The sequence below is a fragment of the Mesoplodon densirostris genome, chromosome X (assembly GCF_025265405.1).
Source record: "Mesoplodon densirostris isolate mMesDen1 chromosome X, mMesDen1 primary haplotype, whole genome shotgun sequence".
Lineage (NCBI taxonomy): Eukaryota > Metazoa > Chordata > Mammalia > Artiodactyla > Ziphiidae > Mesoplodon > Mesoplodon densirostris.
Genome location: NC_082681.1, coordinates 123,983,071 through 123,998,810, shown reverse-complemented (window position 1 = coordinate 123,998,810; position 15,740 = coordinate 123,983,071). Strand labels below are relative to the sequence as shown.

General features: G+C 41.5%; 1 protein-coding gene across 4 annotated transcripts in view; it reads left to right on the top strand.

Moving 5' to 3' along the window:
• REPS2 (RALBP1 associated Eps domain containing 2) overlaps window positions 1-15,740 on the top strand; it is a 235,483-nt gene that overhangs the window by 109,298 nt on the left and 110,445 nt on the right. For all 4 annotated transcript variants that reach the window (XM_060087427.1, XM_060087429.1, XM_060087426.1 and 1 more), the window contains exons 6-9: window positions 3,963-4,101; window positions 9,596-9,659; window positions 11,273-11,415; window positions 14,772-14,866. In XM_060087427.1, coding sequence (XP_059943410.1) covers window positions 3,963-4,101; window positions 9,596-9,659; window positions 11,273-11,415; window positions 14,772-14,866 — 441 coding nt within the window. The remainder of the gene's footprint in view (window positions 1-3,962; window positions 4,102-9,595; window positions 9,660-11,272; window positions 11,416-14,771; window positions 14,867-15,740) is intronic.

Genomic DNA, 15,740 nt, shown 5'->3' with positions numbered 1-15,740 from the left:
TGAACCTTCATGGTCTGGACCAGGGGTCCCCAACCCTTGAGCTGTGGACCGGTAGCGGTCCGAGGCCTGTTAGGAACCGGGCCGCACAGCAGGGGGTAAGTGGCGGGCTCGGGAGCGAAGCTTTGTCTGCCGCTCCCCACCGCTCCCCATCGCTCGCATTACCGCCTGAACCATCCTCTTCCCGCCCCACGCCCCCGGTCCGTGGAAAAATTGTCTTCCACGAAACTGGTCCCTGTGCCAAAAAGGTTGAGGACCGCTGGTCTGGACCGTCTTGAGGCAACTCCACTCGCATCTCCTCTGCCCTGGCAGCCCATTCTATCTGTATGTAGCTCAACCAAGCTACTTTCAGGAGATGGCTATTTTCTGGCATTTTAAGGTGTCTTTGCAAATGCTGTTCCTTTTGCTTGCCTTGCCCTGCATGTTTTGTAGCATTGCTTCTCAGACTTGAGTGTGCTTTGTATCATCTAGAGGGCTTGTTAAATCCCAGATGCCTGAGCCTCACTCCCAGACTTGATGATTCACTAGGTGTGGGGTAGGGCCTGGGCTTCTGTATTTCTGACGAGTCCCCAGGTGGTGCGGATGCGGGCGGTCGGTGGACCGACTCCCAGCCGCGGAGCTCCGGGGTTCCCTGTCTCACCACAGCTCACACCTCACTGTTTTGCGATTGCCTGTCTTTCTCCCTCACTGGACTCTAGGCTTCCTGGGAAAAAGAATGTGTTTGACCTTCAGAGTATCCCTAGTGACTAGTGTCTGGGATGTTGGTGTTGTTGAATAAGTGTCTGTGAATGAATGAATGAATGAATGAGCAGGTCAGTGTTTCTGCTGCAAAGTTCACATCGTTTGGCTTCTTGTAGTATAGATCAGCTTTCTTTTGGAATATTTCGGCTTCAGGGAATGTGGAATGTGATCCGCCCCTTCCACCTGTCTCTGAAATCACGCACTTAATGAATAAGGACCTTGAAACCTCTCCATAGAGATCAGACCATGGGACCGACAGGGACGTCTGTTGATAGATCTCAAACTTTAAAATATGAAATGGGGACTTCCCTGGTGGTGCAGTCGATAAGACTCTGCGCTCCCAATGCAGGGGGCCTGGGTTCCATCCCCGGTCAGGGAACTGGATCCCACATGCATGCTGCAACTAAGGAGCCTGCCTGCCGCAACTAAGACCTGGTGCAACCAAATAAATAAATATTTAAAAAAAATCAAGTTAGTCTTTAAAAAAATAAAATAAAATATGAAATGGACTCATAGGCTTTCTTTCATTACGCGCAGCATAGAGTAGTGTTTTTGCATCTCTTTCAACATAAGACATACCCCTGAAGTTGTTAGAGCCCGTCAGTAAGTGGCCCCCAGCTGACTTTTGTAGTGTCTTTGCTGAGCCTGCTAGGGGCAGCGTGCAGAATGAAGGCTTAGATGATATGGTTTTCGCCCTCCAGATCGAAACCTGAATGAAGATATTTAACAAACAGCACTTTAAATGTTCAAACTGTGTGATACTTAGCATACTTATAATAAGGATTCATATTTTCTAAGATGCTCAAATCACTTGGTTTATCAAATCAATTCAAAACATGCAGTGAGAAGCAAGGGGAAAGAGACGGGGGTAGGTTAAGATTGTTTCGTGCAGGAGGCTGGTAGAAGGGCCACGCCAGGTACGGGTTGCCTGGTGTTCACATGTCCTCTGTCATTGTTGGAAGGCACTTTTTAAAAAAATTTTATTTATTTTTGACAGCATTGGGTCTTTGTCGCTGCGTGTGGGCTTTCTCTAGTTGTGGCGAGTGGGAGCTAGTCTGTTGTGGTGCACGGGCTTCTCACTGCAGTGGCTTCTCGTGTTGCGGAGCTCGGGCTCTAGGTGTGCGGGCTTCAGTAGTTGTGGCTTGCAGGCTCTAGAGCGCAGGCTCAGTAGTTGTGGCACATGGGCTTAGTTGCTCCGCGGCATATGGGATCTTCCCGGACCAGGGCTCGAACCCACGTCCCCTGCATTGGCAGGCGTATTCTCAACCACTGTGCCACCAGGGGAGCCCAGATGGGTAGGATTTGAGTGGGCTGGGATCAGAGGAATGGTGGTCTGGGGGAGAAGACGCAAACTTGACCCATGAGGAGAGAGCATGTGGGCTATCAGAAGCCTGCTATGAGTGACCAAGGAGGAGCCTGGATTATAAGAGCCCTAAAAGACAGGTGGAGGAGTGGGGTTTGTTTTATTGGGCAATAGGTCATCCTGAAAGCTTTTAAGCAGAGGATTCAGTCACTTTCTCCTGTCCATTTCCGATTCCTGCTGTCAGATTAGACTTGAGACCTGCTAAGAGACCACTGATGCCACTCAGGGGTCAAGTAATGTGGGAGAGGAAATAGGGTGAGCAGATGGTTATGAGATGACACTACCAGCAACGACTGGGTATGGCAGCTTCGGTTCCAGGTGGGAAGGAGAGTGCATTTTAGGGGAGTAGAAGCTTCCGTGTCAGCGCCAGGGAATGCAGCAGCCAATACCTAGCATGGAGATTTTGGCAACAGATTAAAAAAAAGTGGGCACTTATTTGCTGACTGCAGGGGTTCAGTGAAGGATATGGGCATGTCCCTTCAGCTCTCTGAGCCTCGGTTTCCTCATCTGGGAAAAGGATACTAATACCTGCTGTGTCTACCTCTCAAATGTTTGAGGTGCTCGGGTGAGATAGGGGTGTATGAAATGCTTTGTAAATTTCAAAACACTATGAATTTAAGGCATTAACTACTGGATAGTGACTTTCAGGGCATTTAAAAACGGTTTGATTTAGATTCAGTGGAAACTCATCTAGTATGCAAACTTCAAAGATGGCATCTCAAGGTCATATCACAGCTCAAACTTTTTACAGTTGTTTCTTCTCTGAATGGCATCAGAGGAGAGCCAAGTGTTCCTGGGAAGAGTTACTTCCAGAATGTGGTGTGTGTTTGTTGGGGAGGTTGAGGCAGGGGCAGAGATGGTCTGTTGTCTTTTCTGGGGATAGTGAGTAGAATACCCTCCTAATGATTAATTCCTTGGTAGTGTGTTTATTCAGAAGCAGGCACCTTGATGGGTATTAGTAGTAATACCTCTCCCCTTCTTTCCTAGTCTCCTTTTGTCTCAGGCTCACCCTCCTTGTGTTCACCTTTTCGTTCCATGAAGGTGGCCCCTGGCAAGTAGCACCTTAGCCTTAGGGTAGATGGGAGGGATGCAACAAAGCCCTGTGCTGCTCCTTCCAGAATCACCATTTTTGCTTCTTTCCCCATTGCTTAGCAGAGCTCTTTTCTCCTGCACTACTACTCCGGTTCTCTGTATCCTTAAATTCTCAGATTTGGCTTGCATGCCCCCTAGTGGCAGGTCGGATGCACCCCTTGTTACCCTGTTTGTTGTGGTACCATGACAGCCCATCTTTGCGCTCAGCTCCATTACTAAGTAGAACCCCCAGTTCACAAATGTGGAAGGAGAGGTTTGGTGATCCTGACTTGCCACTCAGGTGGGACCTGGGGACGTGGGACTTGATTCGGAGCTTTTGATTCCCAGATTTATACAACGGGAATGCCTCAGAAAGAAAGATGGTGTGGTTATAGCTGTTCTAGATTTTTAAAAAATGGTTTAAAAAGAATCTAGATTATCTTACTATCTACTCAACTAATTTAAAAGGATCAAAATGTGGTGAGTATTTGAAGAAAAGAACGATTGTATTTTTTTCCCCTTCATCACGTTGGAAAATCTTTCATCACTCACCCAAGTGTTCAATATTTCATGCTCAGTCCTGTTAACAACTTTGGGAAATACAAAAGACAGGTATAAAGCATGATGTCTGACCTTCAGAAGTTTATATTCCCATTAAATTCTACTCACAAGGTGTTTAAATTCATCCCCTTGAGGAAAAAAATAATTATAATGCTTGGGTTTAATATTTCTACTTGGTTTCACAAAAGACAGATTCTGTGAGCATCTGCTTATTGATTTCTTTTTAAAGTCCTTTTCAGTGGAGAGAGAACTGCAGGATAACAACAGTAGTTACCCAGACGAACCCTGGAGGATAACGGAAGAGCAGCGAGAGTATTATGTCAACCAGTTCCGGTCCCTTCAGCCTGATCCGAGTTCCTTCATTTCAGGTAACAAAGTCTGGTGGGTGAGAACACGGGTCCCAGCTCACTGTCTCACATAAATAACAGCGCCCATCTTGAGAAATAGTCCACACAAAATGAGTACAACAACCTTCTGTGATTTTAGTTTGTTTTTCTCTGAGGTTGAATGTCTCATCAACTATAAACCATGCAGAAAAACACTTGGCAATGATATTGGGAAAGTTATGTTTCCATTTCAAAGGGGGGTTAAGTGGGAATTTGGAGCATCCTGGTTCAGATCCTGTGCCTTATTAGCTGGAGCAGTTCCTGAAATGAGTGTCGCACCTTTAATTGCATACTCATTATGTCGATGTTACAGCAAGGACATAGTGTAGCATCCCAAAGAGTTGCTGTCACAGGTCTCCTTATGTTATATACACCTTAGAGTTCAAGTTCATGTTTGTTTTCTTTGGCTGCAGTCTTTCTCCTCTGGTTTTTCTGAGAGAAAATATGGGAGGAAAATTGGCCAGCATTTTTATGTCCACATGTTAGTTCTTCTGGGTTATCTTCAGAAATACATATTCCTATTGAGTTCTCATGCAAAATTCAAGCTGAGAGGAACTGATTTAATTCCCATGTGCCTACATTTCACCCGGCTGAAGACTAAACAAACAGTGAAATAGTAGAGTCTGGAAGATAAATTCATAAAACTTTCTTTTTATACTTCAATTGTGAAGAATAACAATATGTCCTTGATAATTGTAACCTGACATATCGCAGTGTGGACTAAGGTTAATGTTCTCTAGTGAAATAAGGTACGTAGTTGAAATATACCTGTATAAACGCAGATATTTTCTGGTTGGTGGTAATGGCTTTGTTTGAAGGCGGAATATTGTAGATACAAAAAATTAACGTTGATAGCATGATTTTTAAAAAAAGCAGAAACCCAGATTGCATTTATTGACCACTTGCTATCTTTACCCACTGCTTAAGTGAGTTTTTTCACAATGTATGCAGATATTTAGCCAAATACAAGTAGGTAGCTGTTAGGAATGTTTTTATTTTCTTTTAACCTTTTCATTTTGCAGAATTTCAAATACAGACACAACTGAAGTGGCTAGTATAACAAACTCCTCTGTACCTGTCACTCATCTCTCACAATTTGGTTTTATTTATACCCTCTCTGAGCCTAGATGGTTTTGAAGCAATTACCAGACTATTTCATTTGAAAATATTTCAGAATGTATCTGTAAAGATAAGGCCTCTTTTAAAAACATAACCACAACTCATTAGCACATTAAAAAACCCCCACAAATTACTTAATATCAAGTCTTGTTCAGATTTCCCCAATTGTCTCACAAATGCCTTTTTAAAAAGTTTAGTTTGATCAAGGTCAGGAGAGGTTTATACATTGCAATTAGTTGATGTCCCTTTTTAGAAAGCATCTTTATTTAGATGTAATTTACATACTCTAAATTCACCCATTTAAAGTGTACAATTCAATGTTTTTAGTGTAGTATAGTCACAATCTAGATTTAGAGCACCTCCCCCCAATAAACTACCTACTTATTAGCATTTATTCCCCATTCCTGCTCTCCCCACCCCCCAGCCCTAGGTCACCATTAAACTACTTTCTCTCTCTATAGAGTTGCCTGTTCTGGGCTGTTCATATAAATGAAATTGTATAATAAGTGTTTTTTGGTGTTTGACCTCTTTCACTTAGCATAATGTTTTTAAGGTTCATCCATGTTGCGGTATGTACCAGAGCTTCATTCCTTTTTATGGATGAATATCATTCCATTGTATGGATAGACCACATTTTATTTATCTGTTCATCAGTTAATTGACTTTTGGGTTGTTTTGGCTGTTAAGAATAATGCTGCTGTGAACATTTGTGTACAAGTTTTTGTGTAGATGTGTGTTTTTATTTCTCTTGGATATCTACCTCGGAGTGGAATTGCTGGATCATAGGATAACTCTGTATTTAACCATTTGAGCACTAGTCAGACTGTTTTCCAAAGTGGCTGCACCATTTCACATTGCCACCAGTAGTGTCTTACTCCACATCCTTGCCAACACTTGTTTTTATCTCTTGATTGTAGCCGTCCTAGTGGATGTGAAGTGGTATCTCTTTCTGGATGAAGAACGACATTGAGCATCTCTTCATGCTCTTACTGTCCATCTTCTTTGGAGAAATGCCTATTCAGATACTTTGCCATTTTTTAAAAAAAATCGTTGAGTGGAAAGAGTTCTCTGTGTATTCTAGACGCAGGTTCCTTATCAGACATATGATTTGTAAATATTTTTTTCCCAGTCTGTGGCTTGTCCTTCTATTTTCCTAATGGTATCTTGCAAAGCAAAAAAGTTTAATTTTGATGTTCACTTTATTTTTTCTTTTGTTGCTTGTGCTTTTGGTGTCATATCTAAGAAACCATTGCTTAATCCAAGGTCATATTAGTTTTGTTTTATTATTATTATTATTGGCCGCGCGTGTGGCTTGTGGGATCTTAGTTCTCAGATCAGGGATTGCACCCGGGCCCTGGCAGTGAAAGCACAGAGTCCTAACCACTGGACTGCCAGGGAATTCCCTATATGACAGTCTTATTTCTTACATTTAGTTCTTTCGTCCAATTTGAGCTAATTTTTGCATATGATATGTGGTAGGGGTTCAAATTCATTCTTTTGCATGTGAATATCTAGTTGTCCCAGCACCATTTGTTGAAAAAACTATTCTTTCCCCCATTTAATTGTTTTAGGTTCCTTGTCAGAATTCAACTGACTGTAAGTGTGAGGGTTTATTTCTTTACCAATTCTATTTCACTGATTTCTATGTCTAGCCTAATGCCAATACCACACTGTCTTGATTTTTTTTTTTTTTTTTGCGGTATGCGGGCCTCTCACTGTTGTGGCCTCTCCCGTTGCGGAGCGCAGGCCCAGCGTCCATGGCTCACGGACCCAGCTGCTCTGCGGCATGTGGGATCTTCCCGGACCGGGGCACGAACCCGTGTCCCCTGCATTGGCAGGCGGACTCTCAACCACTGCGCCACCAGGGAAGCCCCTGTCTTGATTATTATAGTAAGTTTTTGAAATTGGATAGTGAGAGTTCTCCAACTTTGTGCTTTTCAGTTTTATTTGTTTTGATTTCAATTTTTAGGGATTGTATTCTTAAAATTTAATTTTTTACTTATATAAAATATTAACACAGTCCTAAAGTTGAGTCTACAAAACAAGCTACATTCAAAGAAGTCTAGTTCCTGCCCCTAGCTCCTCTACTCTGTTCCTTCCTTGTTCCTATAGGTAAACATCTTGTTTAATGGCTTATTTGTCTGTTTTTAAAAATAGAAGCAAATACGTGTATGCGCATATCTCTCTCTATGTGTGTGTGTGTTCTTATCTCCATATTGTCTTAGATAAGTGGTAGCATACTACTTATTCTTTCCTCCACCTTGCTTTTTTCATTTAACAATATATTCTGGTGATTACTCTAGTCGTATGTAGAGATATTTCTCGTTCCCCCTTATAGGTTGTGTGACTGTGCAATCATTTATTCAGCCAATTCTTTATTGGGATTACTTCTAGTCCTTTGCTATTACAAGTATTTCTCTTGTAAATAGCCTTCTGCATATGTCTTTTTATATTTTTGTTAGTGTATCCTTGGATAATTTGGAAGTGGGATTACTGGGTCAAATGTGATTTTGCAAAACACCCCTTCTTTGGGGTTGTGCCATTTTGTCACCCCACCAGCATTGTATGAGGTGCCTGTTTTCCCATAGTCTTGTTATCAAAACACATTTTTGAACTTTTGTATTTTTCCCATCTGATAGTCAAGAAATCATGTCTTTGTGTGGCCTTAACTTACAGATGTCTCACGAACAAGGTTGAACTTTTTTTTTCCAATATGATTAAGAGTCAGTTGCATCTATTTCTTTAAACTCTCATAGCTCAATCCATTTTTACAGTGGGTTACTGGTCTTTATTTTTTTTAAAAGATCTGTATATATTGGATGTATTAACATTCAGTCACTGATGGATCAATGCTGTGGGTAGCTGTAGTTTACTGGGCTGAGAGACCCCTTGTAAGAAAACGCCTGGATTCATGGTTTTGATCTTTGACTGCTGACCGCTTTTAAGCCTCCCTTCTACCTCTTCTGCCCCACATGTGGCTCTCAGGTGGATCTGAAAATGGCTGGAGAGAGCAAGGAAAGGAGGCTTGTTTGGGGTTTCTTTGTTGCTTGGGGGTGGGGCTGGGGCGAGGGTTCCAGCTCCCCGTTTGACCTGTCAGCACCGAAGGAGGGAGCACTCGGGCTTGCTCAAGTGCTCCTTCTCTGACCTCGTTAGCCATCATCTTCCCTGTGGGCGCCACCCAACCACTCTGGGACACCGTGGGCCGACAGTCTCTCTCTACTGTGTGAAGGCCAGGCCAGGTCTCTAGCTGTGGGTTTGAGCCTATTATACTTTGAAGAAAGGCGATCAGGAGGGAAAAAGAAGAATGAAATTAGGGGAGAATGCCTTTCTATGAATAAAATAGCTGGCAAATGGGCTTTCAAGACATTTCTGACAAATGTTTGACAAAGCAAGGAGGCTGCATGGATGGCCAACAGTCCTGTGTCAGCATTATTTCCAGGATGCTCTTGGGGAGAAGGCTCATTCGTTTATAGGGTACTTTGTCTTTGATCCTTCACCTATCAAAGGAAAATAAGTCTGCCTTAGGGTCTACTATAATCCTTTGTTTCAAGGCCAGTTAGAAGTCTCCTTATGGCTAAGGAAAGACTTTTGACTTTATCAGTTTAGAATAGAGTTTAGGGCTTTGATTTGAGTGTTCTTTGTATTAGACTTGAGGCTTTTGAATTGTGAAACTGTTTTGAGAGCAGAAAGCATAAAAATTTCAATCTCAATAAGGATTGGGTCTAAACATTTTAAGTGCAATTGGGACTTGAAGCTACATAACATGTAAAATGGAATGATTACCTGATTTCCATTGATATTGGTAAATTTGCAATGAATAAAGAAAGTAGCAAGAGGTTCCTGGATACGATTCTTGAAGAGCCACCAAGAGATCTTAAATCTCACTGAAACGCTTTCCCAAGATGTCTGTCTTATCTCTAGTATGATGAGATTAATGGTGTTAGTTTTTCTTCTTTTTGCTGTTTCCTACCATGATCGTGTATTACTTTTGCATCCGTTCATTAAAAGTGCTCGACAGATTTTTCCTGTGATAATTTTGATAGTTATCTTTTGAGTTTTTAGTAAATTTTGCAGATTTTTGGAAATACGAAGAAGGAATTCATATAATTTTCATGTCATAATAAGTATTAGGTCGTTAGTTCTTTTGCCCTGTTCTAATTTACATACTCTTTTAAAAGCCGTTTATATGTTGCTTTTTAGCCACACAATTCGTAGTTGCTTTGATGAATAATTGTTATATTTGTGGTTATATGGTAGGAATTGCTGAATGAAAGAAATGGTGATTCGTTTACATATAAATATAAAAGCTGCTCTAGATAAGTAATTCATGATTTATTTAAACAATGGCTCTTGACAGGTTCTGTGGCCAAGAACTTCTTCACCAAATCAAAGCTTTCCATTCCAGAACTCTCCTATATATGGTAAGTACAGTTAATGCCTCATAGTATCATACTGTTATCCATAGCCATCCCTTAGCTCCTACTTCTGCATTTTAAAAATCTAATCTTTTGAATTTTTTAAAATACAGACTAAGAGAATGAAAAGAACTTAGATTATTGTTGCTGTGAGGATTAAGTAAGTTATATGGAAAGCACAATGAATAGTGTCTGGCACATACTACGCACTGCTTTAGCTCTTACTTAAAAAGCAGTTTCCTAATTATTATCCTCACCTAGATGCCTTTTCAGTCTAAGCAGTTGTGTGAGCATATGAGAATTTCCATCTTGTGTGTTTTATTTTCAGATTTTTCTACTTGATGTGGTGTAAGTGACCAGAGAACCTTGAAAAGCTATTCTTTATAATATTTTATGAGGCCGGGCGAACAGAAGTTCCACAGATATTTTGGAATTAAGTTAAATTTGACTCTTCTCGCTGCCTCTGAGCTTCGTAAATTTGGCTGGTGTATATCAGCTGGGCCCTGGTTCAGACTTGCACATGTGGCGTGCCTGGTGCTTTGCTGCTGTGCCGGCTCCATCACCAGCTCCAGAAGGGCTGTGCTGGTTGGTCCAGATGGCTCTGTTTGCGTTTATGAAAATGCTCCGTACCTCTGTAAACTCCCAGCTGCGTGTGGGCTCTTCTTCCTCAAGACTGGGTGGGAGACCACCCTGTGATAAATATATAATTAAAGTATTGTATTTATGTAAAACTTTTTTTCATGAGGATTTACAAAAAAATTATAATAGAGTTTAAAATTGCTTGTCATGTTTTGTGCATCATATTGGAAAACTATTCCACTGGCACTTGTGAATGCCACTGTATCCTGAGCTGAATTTCGGTTTTTCGGCAATATATTCTAGCATTAAAAAAAAAAAAAAAAGGCAAGCCTTATTAGGCTTTAAAGCTAGGAAAAAAGAGAAACTATCATTTTGTAAAGAATACAGTCTGTTTTGGCAGAATTCCCAGTCCTAACATTATCGGCATGAGGGTTTCTATCTTTTTGTTGAGACATATCCATGTAAGCTTTGTGGGATTCTCTCCACCCAGTGTTTGAAACAGTTCCCTGCCTCCTCACGTTGGGGAGCTGGTGCTTTCTGAATATTCAAGGGGGACAAGGATGTGAAGGGTCCAAAGGAAAGTTCCGGAGCTTACCTTCCATGGTTTTTCTGTCAAATAGTAACCCCCTTTCTACTATGATTGTATATGCCTTCTCGCTCTGCATGTCCTAACACAAGCGTACTCGTCTCTGTACACTTAAGAGACTGGTTGAGCTTCTGGGGTCTTAGTTACTTTGGCAGATAGGCCTCTGCTTTTCAGTGGGAAACAAGGGCTGAAGCAAAGATAAGCCTTTTCAAGCCTCTCCCTTTCTTCTTTTCTATCTCATCTGATTCCAGCCTTCCCTAGTTGCTAGTTTTATCTGAAAACATAGTTCAACCAGTATTTACTGAGCTTACTTGTGTTTTCCCAGGAGGGAGTTCTCAAATTTTTGATACAACATTCGCAGCTTGAAAAGTTCAAGGTTTTTCCTTAAAGCTGAGAAATGAAGTGCTTGTATCTGAGCCCCGTGTTAGGCGCTCATAACATCTGCTATCCTTAGGGAACTGAGCGATGCTGACTGCGATGGAGCCCTGAGCCTGCCGGAGTTCTGTGCTGCGTTTCATCTCATTGTGGCCCGGAAGAACGGCTACCCACTGCCTGAGGGCCTGCCTCCAACTCTGCAGCCGGAGTACCTGCAGGCAGGTAATGCCTCACCATAAATCCTAAACCTTAGGCGTTTCCTTCCAGACCTTGGAAGAGAGTTTTGTTCCTTAAGGTGTTGTCCAGACACTTTGAGGACTCCTTTGTATATACAGTTACTGTTCATTAACTGATATTAGACTCTCACAACTTATAATGTGAGTCATAGGGATGATCTAGCAAATGTGAGTCATCTTTTATCTCCATTCTAGTACTGTCTGGATGGATTTGAACCAAAGTCACTTAACCCTTTCATGAAAATTGTGGACCAGGCAACTACTGAATCCCCAGCTGATAAAAAATTAAGAGGAAGATCTTCCTGTAGAGCCAATGCTGACTTGCCATCTTTAGGCCCATCCTGGTATCCCCGAGTGGCCTTGGGCAACGGAATGGACTAGGAGTCTTGTACCTAATGAAAAAGTTTAAAAATTACATGCAGTGAAATGTATGAAAGGCTCCGATCTTAAACGTACACTCGATTTTTAAAATATGTATCCACCCATGTAACTGCAATCAGATATAGAATATTCTAGCATGCCAGAAAGTTAGAATAGAGCTCTCTTTGTCTTTCTCATTAATAAAACAGTTAATCCCCCAATCCTTTGGATAGGAAAGAGTCATGGTGAGTCCAACCTTTGTATTAACTTCTTTGGAAGATTGAAAAAATGAATAGTGTCTCTTGCCCTTTCAAAGGCAGTGGGCTGATTTCTGATGTGAATTCTGTTATTCACAGAAGTATAGCCTCCATCGAAGGGGTCCAGAAATAGCTGGTGCTTTCAACAGCCTTTCTCACTTTTTAGAGAGGGCCTCTAAAACATGAGAGCTTAGTCATTGATGATTATTGGCAGGAGGGAACCAGTGTCTAAAGAAAATGTGATTAGTCCTGAACAGATCATAAATGTCGTGGTTAGATCTGGAAAGGCCTTAGATTATCTTGTCTTGTCCCCTCCTCATAACGGCACTAGATTCAAAGTACCCAATGACTTATCTAAGTCCGTCTTCGGGTCTCTGACTCTTAAATAAAAAGTCTGTCGTTCTGTGTTCGGTAGTGATGGGGTGGAGGCTCAACCAAAAGGAAGAGACTAAGTATGTGGCTGGTGCCAGGGACCGGTGAACATGTTGGGGGAAGCATGACCCATTCTGGGATCTTGCCCAGAGGCCCTCAGAAAATGTACAAAGCGGGGGGGTTCAGAGAGCAAAAGCTATTACTTGTTTCAGAGCTTGGACTTTGCTAATAGCAGCTGCTTTCTGACTCCAGCGGGCCGTAACTCCAGCATGTTCCCCTTCCTTACAGGCTGGGGGAGACCCTCAGGGGTCCCTAGGAACTAGTTTGCAGTTGGGCAGCATGACACACTGCTGTGTTTCCTCTTTAGTGTGTCTCTCTGTGTCCCTGTCTCTGTCTCGCTCTCTCTCCTCCCTCTCTTTCCTGTTTGGGGTCTTGAGGAATGCTGTTTCTTTGTTCTTATGTGGTGTGGCTATGGAACCTAGGCTGGTTGTCATGACTCCTTATTTGAGGAGTCACTTTGTAGGTGTTCAGGTGTTTCACGGCCTGTTTCAAAAGTCACTGATGAAATTTTTAAAGGTCTGAAAGCCCTGAGCAAAAAGTGTATTGACAAAAGAGAAATAGCCTCTTGATTCCTTTACTGCTGCAAATGGCTGCTTTTACCTTGCTTACGCAGTACAGGGGAGTCTGAAAAATAGAGCCTCAGTCAAGAGCATCTCCCTTCATTTTGAATGAAGTCCCCTCTCATTTCTTAATGGCCTTTTATGGAGCATGCATTTATATAGAAACAACTGAAGAAGAATCCATCATATACCCTTCAATTAAACAAAAATTGCACATCATTTCCAGAGTTTGTGGGAGTAATCTTAAATAATAATTAAATAGTTTTAACAGAAATCATGAGAGACCTCATAAAACCCCATCAAACTTAGTGATAGTATATTTTAGGCAAACCCTAAGGGTTTAGTAGTTAACTTTTAAATGGTTTATCACCCTTGTTTATTTTTGTATTTGGTTCAAGAAAATGGCCAGAACTCTTTGGGTCTTCTCTGTGCTTTTTCATTTTTTTTTTAGAAATTTATTTATTTTATTTATTTTATTTTTGGCTGTGTTGGGTCTTTGTTGCTGTGAGCGGGCTTTCTCTAGTTGTGGCGAACAGGCTTCTCATTGCGGTGGCTTCTCTTGTTGCGGAGCACGGGCTCTAGGCACGCGTGCTTCAGTAGTTGTGGCTCACGGGCTCAGTAGTTGTGGCTCGCAGGCTCTAGCGTGCAGGCTCAGTAGTTGTGGTGCAAGGGCTTAGTTGCTCTGCGGCATGTGGGATCTTCCTGGACCAGGGCTCGAACCCATGTCCCCTGTGTTGGCAGGTGATTCTTAACCACTGTGCCACCAGGGAAGTCCCTGCCAATCCATTTTTAACATTTGATTCAAAAAAATGTTTTTAAACGTGGCATTAAAATTTTGATTTCTTAATAGCTGGTCTTGACAAATTTGATTTGTAGCTTCTGTTTACTGTCTACCACAGTCTGCTTTTCCTCTTTGGAATATTGATAGTTTTCCTGGTTGTTGAGACAGTTCTTTTTTACTTACTTTGTGACAAAAGTGGTGAAATAGAATCTGTTTCTAAGAAATAGTGTGAGTGTTCAGTGTTAGCTTACCAGGTAGCCTGGTTTTTCTTACGCTGATCCACTCAGCTACCCAGCTAACAGCTGCTGTCACTATACTATGTTGGAAGAAACCCATAATGTGATTATTTCATTGTTATAAATCAGGAAGAACTTGTGCTCTTATTTTTGTTATTCCTGCTAACCAAAAGAAATGAGTATTTCATAAAGCTTTCTTCGGCACATATCATTGTAAGATCTTGTCTATTTACTTCCAGTAGTAATAGCTAAAATGAAGTATTTCCTCAGTTAATGTTTATGGTATTCAAACTATCACCATAGTTACTGCCATTTTAAAATGCTGCTAGTAGCTTTGTTAAAACTGAAGTATTGTGATAGTGATGGTTAAGGTGGAAAATGACTTCTGTGTTACAACATGAAATGCTGACAGCATGGACCCTCCAGCAGGAGTGCTGGCAGTTCAAGTCCTTGCTCTTCATTTACTGGCTCTCTGACCTTGACTAAGGTGCTTACCTTCGCTGCTCCTTAGTTTTATTGCATGTAAAGTGGGCATGGCAGAAGTACTAGCTTGTATATGTAAAGAACTTGAAATACTACCTCGGCGTGATTAGTGCCATCTCTAGTATATAGGAGCTGGCTGATTTTGTTGCTCTATTTACCAAGCACAGAAAAGCTGCTAGGAAACACCGTGACTATAATATATATTCTTATGCATTCTTTTTGTTTCTTCTTAGCCTTTCCTAAGCCCAAGTGGGAGTGTGCGTTATTTGATTCTTATTCTGAGTCAGTGCCAGCAAACCAACAACCCCGTGACTTGAATCGGATGGAGGTAAAAGATCTTCATGTGTTAATAAGTAAGGATGTGTGTACTATTAAATCCATTAGCTGATTGTTCTTTACAAACTCTGGAAAATTTGATTTCATAACGATTTCTCTTAATACTTAGTACTTACTTTGAAGCTCAGCATTTCAAATCTAGACACCAGATATATCTATAATTATCTTTTTTTCTCTTCTCCCTAAAACTAGATTTGGTGAAAAAGCAAAGTAGCCTCTTGACCTTTTAGAGGTGAAAGTTAGGTATAGCCAAACTAAGCCAGAAAAATGTAAGCCAGGTTATTTACTTTAACCGAGCTTTAATTTTGAAGTAAACATTGTAAAGTTCTATTTTTAGCAGCTGACGATTAACAAGGTGTAATGAATCAGAACAGTTTTGAGAGGAGGTTTGAGAACTGTATATGAGGGCCCCAGATCACATTGAAAGCTGCCTGATTTGGATGATCCTCAAGAGAAACCCGAAGAATTCCTATAACGTTGGGCCACTGATGCAGGGGCTTAACTGTGTGCTTTAGGCGTCCTTATGGTTATTGTTAATATCAGCACTTTCGTCACCATCACCACCATCATGATTGCTGTGATGACAACTTACGATATCTGCTGTTCCCACGCTGAAAAAAAGTCTGGAAATGTTTCATAAATGGAGGTTTGTTCATAGGCTCCTATTACAGTGCTCCGACGTTGCAAGATGATAGAAGTCAGAGGCAGGATACAGGGCCATTTAAAAAATTTCTTGTGATTGTGTGTGATTATTTATTCTTTCCCACAAGGCTCTCGTGCCTGTAGTGCATGTTGTGGATGCCATCCTCTGCTCCTCTCTGAGCCAATCAAGCCTGCTTCTGCTGCGCCCCCTCTGATAACGTCTC